Source organism: Sebastes fasciatus, chromosome 2, assembly GCF_043250625.1.
Source record: "Sebastes fasciatus isolate fSebFas1 chromosome 2, fSebFas1.pri, whole genome shotgun sequence".
NCBI classification, from domain to species: Eukaryota; Metazoa; Chordata; class Actinopteri; order Perciformes; family Sebastidae; genus Sebastes; species Sebastes fasciatus.
In genome coordinates, this window is record NC_133796.1 from 26,209,551 (window position 1) to 26,222,690 (window position 13,140).

General features: G+C 41.6%; 2 protein-coding genes across 2 annotated transcripts in view; both read left to right on the top strand.

Annotated features, from left to right (window-relative positions):
- The window catches only part of tmem276b (transmembrane protein 276b), a 179,404-nt gene that overhangs the window by 153,978 nt on the left and 12,286 nt on the right, over window positions 1–13,140 (top strand). The gene's annotated exons all lie outside the window — the stretch shown is intronic.
- igdcc3 (immunoglobulin superfamily, DCC subclass, member 3) overlaps window positions 1–13,140 on the top strand; it is a 71,066-nt gene that overhangs the window by 37,888 nt on the left and 20,038 nt on the right. Inside the window, exons 3-6 of the mRNA XM_074615991.1 lie at window positions 4,272–4,416; window positions 4,525–4,655; window positions 4,846–4,983; window positions 7,426–7,584. Coding sequence (XP_074472092.1) covers window positions 4,272–4,416; window positions 4,525–4,655; window positions 4,846–4,983; window positions 7,426–7,584 — 573 coding nt within the window. The remainder of the gene's footprint in view (window positions 1–4,271; window positions 4,417–4,524; window positions 4,656–4,845; window positions 4,984–7,425; window positions 7,585–13,140) is intronic.

Sequence of the window (13,140 nt, forward strand, 5' to 3'; positions counted from 1 at the left end):
AATCACGTGTGAGTGTCTGTCAACACTTAGCAAAGGAAGAGTGAAAAAAAAGAGGAGTATATTTGGGTGTTGGGATGAGTGAGAGTGCCTCATGTGTGTCTTTCTTTCCCTGCCACGTCGAAAGGGAATCGATATAGTTGTTTGTTTCTGTTGAAGCAGCTCTTTGCATTTGTTTATATGCACGTGCTGTCGCTGAGCTAGATCACTTTAGATTGACTCTGCAACCTCTCGCACAATAAAAGGCACCCTCACAATGCAGATTACGAACAGCTGCTTTCCTCTACATCCAGAACAGACGGTTAACAAGTCTCTCTGCTTCTGTATGTGTTTATCTGCATATGTAACCCTATTGTGATTTCTCTGATTGTGTCTGATTCTACGAGTGTGTCGATAGTCGCGGGGGTGTGGGCCTCTTAGAGAAACCATGTTTTATGCATGAGGGCCAAGGGTGGGGCCCGTTAGGGGGGTTGAGTCGGCGGACACACATACACAACAGCCAGATCAGCGGACACCATGACTACTTGGCAGAGATGCACAAGAAAGCTCCTATAGGCACCGGTCCTCCTTTTTAACTCCTTTTGTTCCTCAACATTCAAGTGCAATTTTGTTTCTCTCTCCATGTCCCCGCCAGTGTTCCCAGTACACATTGACAGTAGGGGTGAGAATACGATACGATACGATATTATCACCATACTTAAAGGACCAGTGTGTTACAATTAGGGAATTGTTATTAGTAAGTATGTTTTCTTCAGTGTATAATCACCTGATAGTAAGAATCGTTGTGTTTTCGTTACATTGGAATGAACACTTCATATCTGAGCAGGTCCTCTTCACGGAGTTCGCCATGTTGTACCGGCCATGTTTCAACAGTAGCCCAGAACGGACAAACCAAACACTGTTAACTTTTCCTGCTTGGGCCGGAGTCGATAATGTTACTCGCTGCCGTCGCCGCTGCTCTCCGTCGCTCTCTTGCTTCACCACTGACTTCCTACATCACACACACTCTACGCACTGGCTCTGCTCCAAATGACCTATGCTACTCTTACAACAGTCACGATACAATCTTATTGCCATTTTAAACATTTTGCGATATGCTGAGTATTGCGATACGATATATTGCAATTTCTTATCTTTTTGTTTCACTCCATTCGTCTCAGAGTTTTCATTCAGATATCTTAAGGTCAGAGGTCAAGGGACCCCTTTGAAAATGGCCATGCCAGTTTTTCCTCAACAAAATTTAGTGTAACTTTGGAGCGTTATTTAACATTTTTTCTGACAAGCTAGTAAGACATGGTTGGTACCAATTGATTCCTTAGGTTTTCTAGTTTTATATGATACCAGTACTGTCATTGCCGGCGGGACGTCAGATTGTTGAAAAGAAGAAGAAGATCAATACTTGATGTCCGTGTATCAATGCAATGTTGCCACGCAAAATATCACAATACTAAGCTGTATCGATTTTTTCCCCCACCCCTAATGGACAGTACAAACAGCAGTGTTTGTGCATGTGTGTATCTTCATTTGAGACTGTATTCCAAGACAGCAAACGTCTTCCTTAATCATATCAGTCACTCTGAGAGCTACTTGTTTTCTTTGTGTTGTGTTACGGAGGAGTCCTCTAGCTGTCTCACTACTCCTAACCTTTCTGCAGTGACGGTGCCTTCAGGGTTTTAATTTGATGCTACTCTATAGGCCAAGACAGAAAGTGTTGCTGATTGCTTTTGTCAGCAGCGCTCATTCTCGAAAAGAAGTGAGAACCCATAAAAATGTTCTTATGGGCCAATATTCTGTTATGTCACTTGTGAAATATATAATAATTTGATACTTTTGACAAGTCTTCAATGATTTTCAGTGTTTTACAACTTAAGTAAATGGAGGTGAAAGAGAAGAATGTTCTGGGGCTTGCAGTTCGCTGTGGTAAAAGGAAACGGTTATCATCTAAAGAACATGTAAAGAGCTGTATATGTGCTATAATAGTGGTTTGGTGATAAAATATTGCTGATGTTCTCTGTGACTTTTAAGCCATATATGCTTCACAGTGAGGTTGGCCTAAAATGTTTTATGGCCAGAAGGTTGTGGGTCCCAGGTGGAAAAATTGCAGTTGGGCCCCTGAGATAGGCACTTAGGCTGAAATACCCCAGTAAGATATACAGCTGTTTAAGTGTGGCCTCATAGTAGAGAGAGGCAAAAAGAAAAAATATGAGCCCCAGAAATCTGTCATGCTGAGTAACAGTCTGATTTTTTGGGGCATGATTTATCTTGAGACAAAACAATGGAAATGGAAAGTGAATGTGCTATGTCTTCTCACATAGCGTAGGGAGAGTGAGCTGTCACTACTGGAAGAATACTAAATTAGTATGTTTAAATTTTCATCAGAGCTCCGTACATCCGTTCATCCGAGATCTAAGGTCAAGTCGTGTTGGAGAATGCCACGCTTCTCATTAAGCTCTGAAATGGTATAATCACAGCGTTAGACCACTGATGCAGCCACATTGGTCTAAAGTACTGCCACATATGAAGTGTCTCTCTCTCTCTCAGCCTCTTGTCCATTAACAAGAATGTTTGCGGTTTGGTTTCATTTAAATTCAGACCTTTTAAACGGTACTATCAACCCTTTTCAAATACGAATGGTTTGTCAGTAGAAAAGATTAAATGCAGAAACAGAAGATAAGCCTGTAAACAAACTGAACTCACTATCAGCAGAATAAAGACAAGGGGACACAATCTAGTGGAAGGACAAACAGACAACAGCCAAGCATGTCTCACTCATAAATAAGCCTCCTGAGTGGTGCTGCCTACTTCCTGCTAGTCCTGAAAGCAATGAATTAATGCAGGCTACAGGTTGGGGAGAGCAGGAGGTTATGAAATAATAAGGGGTCCGTCCCTGTTGTTATGCTAACAGTGTTCATAGAAGTCCTCCTGTGTCCAAGTTAATTATGGCTGACATTTAAATGAGTACATTTGTGTTGAAGAAGGTGGGAGAACTGTGGAAGCAGAGGGCCTCTCTCTAATTGAGTTTGTCGCTGGCTCCACCTTCGCTGACGCTTTTGTTCTGTCGGCACCGGCAGTAGATATGTGAAGAGCAGCTGAATGCGGCTCTCTGTAGGGATATTGATACTGTTTTTTTGCTATATGGCGATGTATGTGTGTTGTCTTTGTCTGTGTTAGCATTCATTTTTAAAAACATGCCTGGCCTACATACTAAATGTCAACATGCGGCAGGAAATCCATATTTATATACATAGTCCATACTTTATGTAGAGATCACCTTCAGCAACGGATGACTCAGACACAGTTGTACATGCGTCACGTCGTCTCTTGAGCAGAATTGTTCCTATAACTTCAATGTGTTTCCTCATGATGACATTTGTAGGGAAGGTTTTTAGAAAGTTTCCTAAGAAATGTAGGGCTTTGATCAGATAATCCTATTGAAAAAAGAAGCTATAGCTATATATTTGTAAGAAATATACTCTACATCTCTTCCAGCTGCCTTCCGTCACCAAGTAACTTTCTTAAATTAAAAACAAAAGGTCGTACAATGTTATGAATTTCAAATCTCAGCTACTGCAGTTCCAGGGTAGATTACTACACCGAGAACTAGTAATTTAGCATCATTGGCATATTGCACAAATGCATACGTACTATGCATGTGCAACTCTCAACAGAGATGAGAAGGAAGCGAGATGGCTCACTCCTTAGCTACTTCCATCATCAGCTCCGGAAAAACGTTGTGTTTAATTATTTTTTACCTCTTGCCCGATCGAGCAAGTGAGTTGCTAGATTTACTAGCCCATTGTGGCATTTTACTTGCCCCGAGCAAGTGAGTACTGTGATGAGTGAAGAGAGCAGTGTGCTCTTTATGTCGAGCGCTGTTATAAGATGATGCTTGCGTCCTAAATACAGAAATACCACATTGATCTTGGTCTTTTTCAGGCAGTCTGTGTTCACACCTTGTGAATCATCATCTCTTATCTTTTTCCATAATATGTGTTAATGAATGCACGCTTGTGACATTGGCACTTCACACAGCTTGTGACGGTATACTTTACCCTTGCAGACATAATGACCAAAATGGTAAAGGACAACATAAATGTGTCAGGAGAATTCTCCACTCTCCATAGTTGATTTGATAGATATGTGGTTTATTTTTATGAAGATATATACTATATCGTACAGACATAGTTGTTTCCTGTAAGCAGCCGGGCTTGTTGCCCTGTAGCTGTGTTGTGATGTTATGAGTGACCTAATATCCTCCCTCCCTCTCTCTACAGCTATGGCAGACTTCCATGTCCAACCAGAGTCGGTGCGTGCTGAGGAGTCCGGTGTGGCCAGATTCCAGTGCCAGATCCACGGTCTGCCAGAGCCTGTCATCAGCTGGGAAAAAGACCGCCGTCCGGTGGACACCAAGGACGAGAGGTTGGACCAAACCACATCCCGACCTGACACTCATTAGAGATGGCAGCACTTTATCGGTCATTTAGCAGGTCTCATCGTATTTGTCTCCTTCTGTCTTGTGTCTCGTAGGTACACCCTTCTGCCTACAGGTGTTCTGCAGATCACAGGAGTGTGTGAGGAGGACAGCGGAAAGTTCTGCTGTGTGGCCCATAACAGTGCAGGAGTGAAACACAGCACTGAGGCACTCCTTACCGTTTCAGGTAGTTATATTTCACATCTACATACCACGAGCGGGCTATCTACCCAGCATATTCCCAAGATTTTCTATTGTTCCTCTGCCTGATTCAAGAGATAGCAGCATATCGAGCTAAAGCACTCTGGAGAAATCCAATTAAAGGATGCCATCCATCATGCTCGTTCCCATCTTATTCTCCCCTTTCCCCTCTCCAGGCTCTCAGTCATCTGTTTACAAAGAGCCTATGATAGTGGTCGGTCCAGAAAACCTCACCCTCACTGTTCACCAAACCGCCATCTTGGAGTGCGTGGCCACCGGATATCCTCGGCCCATCGTGTCGTGGAGCAGACTAGGTGAGAATAAATCCCTGATCGTATCAAAGGAAAGGCCCACAGAATGTGCATACATGTAGTTTGAATTTTTCATCATGTGCATTTGTGTTTGAGGAATTATGTGTCACTGAGCCGAAGTACAATCGCAGTCTGCATCCATGCATATGAAATCTGAGTGTTTTTGTGTGGGTCGTGTGTGTTTCGTGTCCTTGTGTGCTTGTATGTTCTTTACAGCTTTGATCCGTCCTGCATTGTGTTATGTGCATGTGTGCACAGCATACACACTGATACAGTGGAGCATCTATTGTGTATACATGAGGCAATGGGATTCAACATTAGGCCTTGGGGCTAAACATTATGTTCTACTCTGTGTTGATAAATGCATGCTTTGTCTCCTCATGAAGTTGAACCTCCATCGAAGCACCGCGAGCCTCTGAGTAATTGCTACGAGGTGCTGAAACAGATACGATTAGCTTCCCCCTCCCGCCACGTGCGTTTTTTTCTTGACTATCACTCAAAGTCTGTCGTGACCATTTTTTCAATCAGGTATCTGTTTTCTTTACCTATTATCCAATCCGATTTGCTGTTGCAAATGTAAATTGCCGCCCCTCCCAAGCAGTTGGGCATAATCAGATTGAGGGTATTGCCTTACACAATGTCGCTAGAATGAAATGCTAACACGATGGGATTTGTATGTATTAGATTACGGCAGGGAGGCTGGGATAAGCTGCATAATTAATCTGATAGCTTCGCATCAGTCACTCCTTAATGCCAGAGTTTGTTTACTGCTATGCATTCAATAGCACCACAGCCTACTAGCTTCTGTGCTCTTTCTTTGCTGACACTAAGTTAATTAGTGGCTGACGGGGAGAAACTGATGGAGGGGGCGAGAGAGAGAGAGAGAAAGAAATATAGTAGAAAAAGGCAAGAAAGGAACAAGACTGCTTTTGTTGAGACAAACGATCAATGGACTGAGAAATTAGTGATCATGGAAAAACGCAGAAATAGTAATGAAATGCGTCATAATGACATACGCAGAAAAAAAAGTAGTGATTTATTTCATCTGAATAGTTTGTCATGATTAAATACTAATATTGTCCTCTTCATAATCCATCACCACAAGATTACATCTTACGTCTGATTACTTGTAATGGATTTAATGGCTGTGAGAGAAGTTAGATCTTCAGACAAGAGCTTTTTTATTCATCTGGTTAGAAAAATCCAGAAGGGACTGTATGTTTGCTATGATGATTGCTTTTTGCAGTGCAGGACCAGTAAACATTAAAGGGCATCCCAAAACTCCTATTTCACATCAGCTTTACGCTGATTTTATTACATGATTATTCTCTTTGTCGTTAATTTGTCAGATGTCATTTTTGGTTTCGTTGTTAATCCCTTTATTTCTCTATATTTATTGTTTATATTGCTACGTTTTGACACATGCAGGAGTACAAGTTGTCATTTAAAGTTTTCCTTGCCCCTTTACCTTCCCATGCTTTAATGATTTGCACTAAAGATATGAGAGTACACCTAAAAATACACTCCTGACCAGTGACCATATGGTTTGTATCTGTGCCACTGCATGTGTCCGTCACGGTGCCCATCTCCAAGCCTCCCTCTCTGGCCTTTTAACACATCAAATCTGGACCATACAGGCTTACAGGCTGCAGATGGAAGTCATAGATGGGATTAAAATGTCCCCTTGGCCCCATAGCTAATATCAGAGGCAGGCTGGAGTCATTGTTGGGGTGGAGACGACAGATAGGGAGCACAGGAACGAGTGAGCTTATCATGTAAGTACAGCGAGAGCAGAGAGGAGGCAGCTATGGATTGTATAAGGAGATAGGAGATTAGAAGTTAGCAGTTAGAGTTTCTGGTCCCCCAGTGGCGGCGGCAACATCTGCTGTGTAACTGTTTAAAAGCAAATGTACTCCAAGTCTTTGTCAGACAAAGGCATGAAGAAAAAAAGTGTTAATTAACCGAACATCCATTAGAGAAGCTGCTCTTACAATGAAAAACATTAAAAGAAAAGGCTGATAATGGATTTACTCTTTAGGATGTCGCTCTGACAACAAGTTTCCAGTTAACGCAACTAATTACAGCATCACACAGCAAACTCAGTGACCTTCCTCTCTTTATTACCCGTGTGTCTGTTGTACTGGCAGCTTCGTCATAAGACATTACAATTCTGAGAATCACACACTTCACTGTGAAAGCTGCATCCTTGACCTCTGGCAGGGCCAGAAATAGCACTGCCTCTGTCAAAGTGTGGCTGTAAACGTGCAATACATTTAATTAGTCTTTCTTGCTGGCAATTTAAGCCCACTCTGACCTTTACTGTAGTACATACACCACGTTCACCCACACCTAACATGAACACATACTGTTCATGTGCACACCTTTTTTTGCTGCCCTACATAAATTCTTTCTCAACTGCTCTCTTTCTCTCTTTTCCCCTTGCAGACGGCCGTCCTATCGGTGTGGAGGGAATCCAAGTACTCGGCACGGGGAACCTGATGATCTCCGATGTTGGTGTGCAGCACTCAGGGGTCTACGTGTGCGCTGCTAACAAGCCAGGGACCCGGGTTCGTAGGACTGCTCAGGGACGTCTGGTGGTCCAAGGTGAGTTCTGGATAAAAGGAATGTGCTCTTTTCAAAAGGTTAGGAAGGAGGCGTGGTGGGAAACTCAAAGCACCCAAATACAGCTGCGGTCAGGTGATAAAGTAAATTCTGTGGGATGGACCTCTGTGCAGGCACCCTCATATGATAACCTCCCCGACTTCCTATCAGCCAACATTTGCAGTTGCGTCTGTTGCAATGAGTGTTTTGCCCCTGCATCTCTTGTGTGCTTCATGTGGGTGGACTTTAATTTAAATCCCAAATTCTGAACAAGTGGGTGGCACAAATCTGTCAGACTTAATGGTTTTGATTTTGAGTGTTTTTCTATCTGCCAAGCAACAGTAAAAATGTTTGTTTCTGATGCACCAGGCGTACAAGGGTGATAGAAAGCACTTTTTTATAACTCCACCAAGCATTACAGACAATAATAGCACAGCATAAAGAGTCAGTGATCCCCTCAGGAGAGGACAAACAGCCCATGAGTCCAACTAACCAATCACAGCATCATTACTCAAATCCTCAACAATGTCAGCCAGGTGGAGAGGAAAATATTAGGGCTGTCCTCAACCAAAGAAATTCTTAGTCGACTAACACTCATACGATTTTGTCGACTAATTGATTAGTTGATTTAATTGTCAGATCTGTGAAACTGAGTTTCTCCACAAAGAATCACACAAAAGCACCACTTTAAATCTTGTGTTTACCGGAGATGTGCACATAAGTTTCTTGGAGATAAGTCATTCAGCATGAAAAAAACATGAAAAAAATGTATCGACTAAAGAAATCTTAGTCGACTAAAACCAAAACGACCGGCTAATCGACTAAGGGGGCAGCCCTAGAGAATATAAATGATAAAATGGATGTATTAACTTTGATGCCATTGATATTGGTTGATAATACCCTAGAGCAAAACAAATCTACAACATCACATTAAGAAGTATTTATTTCTGTAACATCAACTGTGGTCACTAAAGTGCTTTTTAGGTTTTTACCAATGTTAGCCCTTCCCCACTGACAAAAAATCATGTACTGTATTCGTTGAGGCACATGTGATTACATCTTTTATGGCAAATTGCTTTTTAGAGATAGGGGGAACAAAGAATGTGTTTAGTTTGGAGGCACTGAGCACAGCATCCACAGGGAAACTTATGATCAAAGATGGGGCTCAGAAGAATCAGTTGGGAGACGGTTTAGAGACCGAGTTGGCATGAACTTCATAGTCATGAATATTCCCGCATGTTTGAAACGAGCCATTCTATAAATGTATCCTTCAAAGGTAAATCAGAGGATCGTATATGGCAATGGTTTGCAGATTTTCATCAAATATATGAAACTCGTATTGTTAGAAGATATAAAGTGAAAGATCGTGATTTTCGGCCTTTGTGTCGGGCAATGTTGTATTACTCGGAATCGACCACATTTTTACTCGGTCTTGTCACAGTCCCAGACAACAAGGGCTCTGCAGGGATATCACTAAATTGCCTGTGCATTGTCTGATTTATTTGTTCACATCATTACTCTGATTGCTCATAGGAAACCAAAGGGAATTCCCTCGCATAAAATTCACCACTGCAATACCTTTTGATTATTTTATCAAGACATTTCTCATTGTAACACTTGTACAAACACATATATACAGTATATATGGCAATAAAAGAGGTGAATGAAGAGGAATCTTCATTTGTTATCTGTGAGTGTTTTGACGGGAATGTGGATCTTTTAGGTCAATTTGAGGAACATTCTTATGGTTTGTACATTTTATCAAAAGTGTGTCATGCAGTGTGTGACTCACACTGGTCTGATCTATGTCTTGACTCGGTCTCATCTTGACTTGGTCTCAACCCCACAAAGTCTTGGTCTTGTCTCGGTCTCGATACACTCTGGTCTTCTTCATGATTTGGTCTCGGTTTAGGTGGTTTTAACTACAGGTGGCAGGTTACGATCAGATTGTAACCCTGCAACAAGGCCGACTTTATGAGGTATGAATAGAGACTCTCAATGTCACAACAAGGCAAAGCTGCAACTCAGGTATAACCTCTATGGTTTTAATTCAGTCCAGTTAATCTTTAAGATAAGAATGTAGGGTATTTTAATATTGTAATATAACTATAAAACACATTGTCAATGTTAAGTCTTCATATAATTCTAATTTTGTATGTAATTATATGAATTATATTCATCGTTAATGGGCTATAACATGGAAAACTAGTATTGTCCTTTAAAGTTGCCCTCTGAAAATGCTTTTTCAATCTGTTATTATTCTGTTTAGTTCTGTTATATTATTCATCATACGAGTGTTGTCACCAGCACCATGAGAGTGTTTGATGGTCGGTTAGAGAGATGCATTTTGACCAATGGGACAAAGCCAGGTGTGGGTGGCCCCCGGTGCTTTAATTGTCGCCTAGCAGGAAACATTCAGCATCTGCCTCACTCACATATTGATCAGATGGACCACACTTTGCTTCAGCCCATAGCGGTATTGATCCTGATCAATATTTCATTTTATCTGCCTGTCAAGTTGACACAAGCCCCTACCCTAGCAGGAACAAAGAGACTAAAGCCATGGATGTTAATTACATCAATGTCTTTGGGTTTTGTTATTGATTTGTGGAAACAAAGGTTTACCGTTAACGCCAGATTTCATTATAAGAAATCCTTGAAGAGTTATTATTAGTAGAATTATGACCTGTTTCCACTGCATGGCACGGCTCTGCTCAACTCGACTCAACGACTCACTTTTGGTACCAGGTCCTTTTTTCTAGCTGTGTTTCCACTGCAGATAGTCCCCCCTCAGTGTAGGTGGGATCTCAGCTGATGCCCCAACGACAGCGCGTGAATTGGCCGTGACATCATCTTCAACAGGACACTCGTCGAATCATTTCAACAGCAACCAAACAGAAGACCATCTACACTTCGTCAGTTGTACGGCATAGTGTACGGTGTAGTTTTGCAAGCTGCCTTTTTTTTAAATTGGGGTCAAGTGAATTAAAAAATTGCGGTCGCTATCGATGGTAGTTTGGCTATTTAAAAATGTTGGGTTTGTAAAGGATGTCCTGTGTTGCTCTAGTGACGATTCTTTTTGACCAATCTGTGGTCTGCAGTGTTTTAACTCCACCTTCTAGTATCGGCTCAGCTCGCTTGGAACCTCGACCGAGGTGGTACCAAGAATGGAGTGGTTTTATTGGTACCATCCACAACTTTTGCTAATGGAAATGCAAAAATAACCGTTCTAATGAACTGAATTGAACTGGACTGCTCGGTGGAAACGCAGCTTTAGTCTGGTATAAATAAGCCAATTGACACCTCTGTGAATATGAGAGGGTGTCAATGGCTATCAATTCAGAAAAGGAGTACAGCGGCCAGGAACTCTAATTAATGCAGACGAGAGTACTCATGAAACCATCACACATCAAACAAATGTACCGATACAGCAAATCAATTGGGTTCATTTTGGCTCCTGCGGGGTACAAAAAGACAGATAAGAGAAACAAAGACCGGAGGAGGAGTCAAAGTGTGACAGCCCAAAGGCCAAAACAAGAGCAAGATGGATGGATCGTGCTGATGATCTAACCCACACCCTTACAGGTGCAAATCAATATCTTCCCGAGCTCCCTTTGACCTTCACCTTTAAGACAGCCCTCAAAGAACAAGTCGAGTGGGAGCGAAAGAGAGAATGAAGCCGGGAAAGAGGGAAAGATAAATGAACGGACCATCACACGCTGTCAGCAGCCTCCAATCAAGTGCCTATGGGGGGAAAAAAGTGTCAGACAACATTTTGTCTATTAGGGTGGGAACAAGAGGGAGGACAGAACAGTTGGGGGGGAAATATTAAACTGCACAAAGTATCAGAAAAACAATAAATAAAGGTATTTGAATGGTTAAAATGTGGCTGTTGCATTAAAGGATAAGGATGGTTTTATTCAGTCGTTTTCTTATTGTTTACAAATCCCTTGAAAAGACCAACAATAAATCCATCCTAGCAACAAGTATTGTCTGAATGCTGATATAACTTATATCTCTGTGCCATAGACCTCCATTGTTGTCCAAAAACAATTGTTAGTGACACGTTCCTTCATTTCAGTGAACACGGACACTGCAGTCAATCCCACATACACTGCAGCTGTAAATACTCACTAAAGCACCAAATTCGCAGCTGGAAATAGTCCCCAACAAATACACCATTTAGTCCAGTTTGAGTAACTTTGGCTAAAAACTACAGTGCCCAGCATTTTAGGGAATTGTTGAGCCTTTTAAAAAGAAAATGAAACAATATATTTGTGACCTGTTTTAAGATTTATGTCTTGAGTAGGAATGAATGGGCCTGAAGCTGAGAAACACCCAAGTATTGTTTTTATCCTGGTTTTTCTCATAGACTGTATAAGAAGTGAACGTAGTCACCGTGGACATAGTCTCCGTGGACGTAGTCTCCGTGGACGTAGTCTCCGTGACGTCACCCATTGGTTTGTGGAGTGCCACTTGCGAAGCCTCAAGTTAGGCATTTTGGCTGTCGCCATCTTGTTGTTTTGCAACTGGAAGTGACACGAGAGGGTGGAGCTAAGCACAACCGAACGCTGAATAAGTCATTTTTAGGTGACCAAAATGTTACAATTAACTTTCATGAACTGAAAACACACAGTGAAAGGGTTAAAGTTGTAAGACGAAAACGGGGACAACTCCCAGACCGGACAACGCCGTGATAGCGACAAGAGGTAGCCCCGCCCTAAAGCATCCCCTGCTTTATGGTCTGTTTGACCCTAAATGGGACCATAATTTACTAAATGAACATCATGCTGTATTGAAGAAGACTTGAAACTAGCAATTGAGATCATAAACTCATGTTTACAATGTTTACTGAGGTAATAAATCAAGTGAGAAGTAGGGTCATTTTCTCATAGAATTTCTAAACATTCAGACTTCTTTTTGCAACCAGAGGAGTCGCCCCTGCTGGCTATTAGAAAGAATGCAGGTTTAAGGCACCTCAGCATTGGCTTCACTTTTTAGACCCTGAGTTGCCCACTGGTTTTTCTCCATGTAAAAACTCACTCAACAGAATTGATGTTTTATTCTAACCAGCACCTGTGTTAAAGATGTCATTTTACAATTTGACTCCGGTTGCTCAGTCCCACCAGGTAATGATGAGTTAAATGATCGGGACAGAAGGAAAAGCAGGAAAGCTGAGCTTTTTCTTTTATAACAGGCAACATAATACGCCTAGTGTTCCAGCTTTCTACCAGAGTGATGACTCTGAGATATATTATAATTACCATAACATTTTTTTTCTTAGTTAATATGGGCATAAATAATTCAGGTTATCAAATCACTGATAACCGCTGGGACAATAATGAGTGCAGAGGAGATACCACATACCTCTTTGTCTGTCAGCTCAAATAAAAACACCGAGCCAGAAATGAAACTCCAGCGGATGTAACTGTAATTACTCTGTGATTTAAAGAAAGTACCTTCTCAGCTAAGAAAACTGTTTCATATGAATAAGTTATTACCACTAATTGACCAGAGCTGGAAGCCTGAGACAGATTATGATGAAACTATAAACTGCAT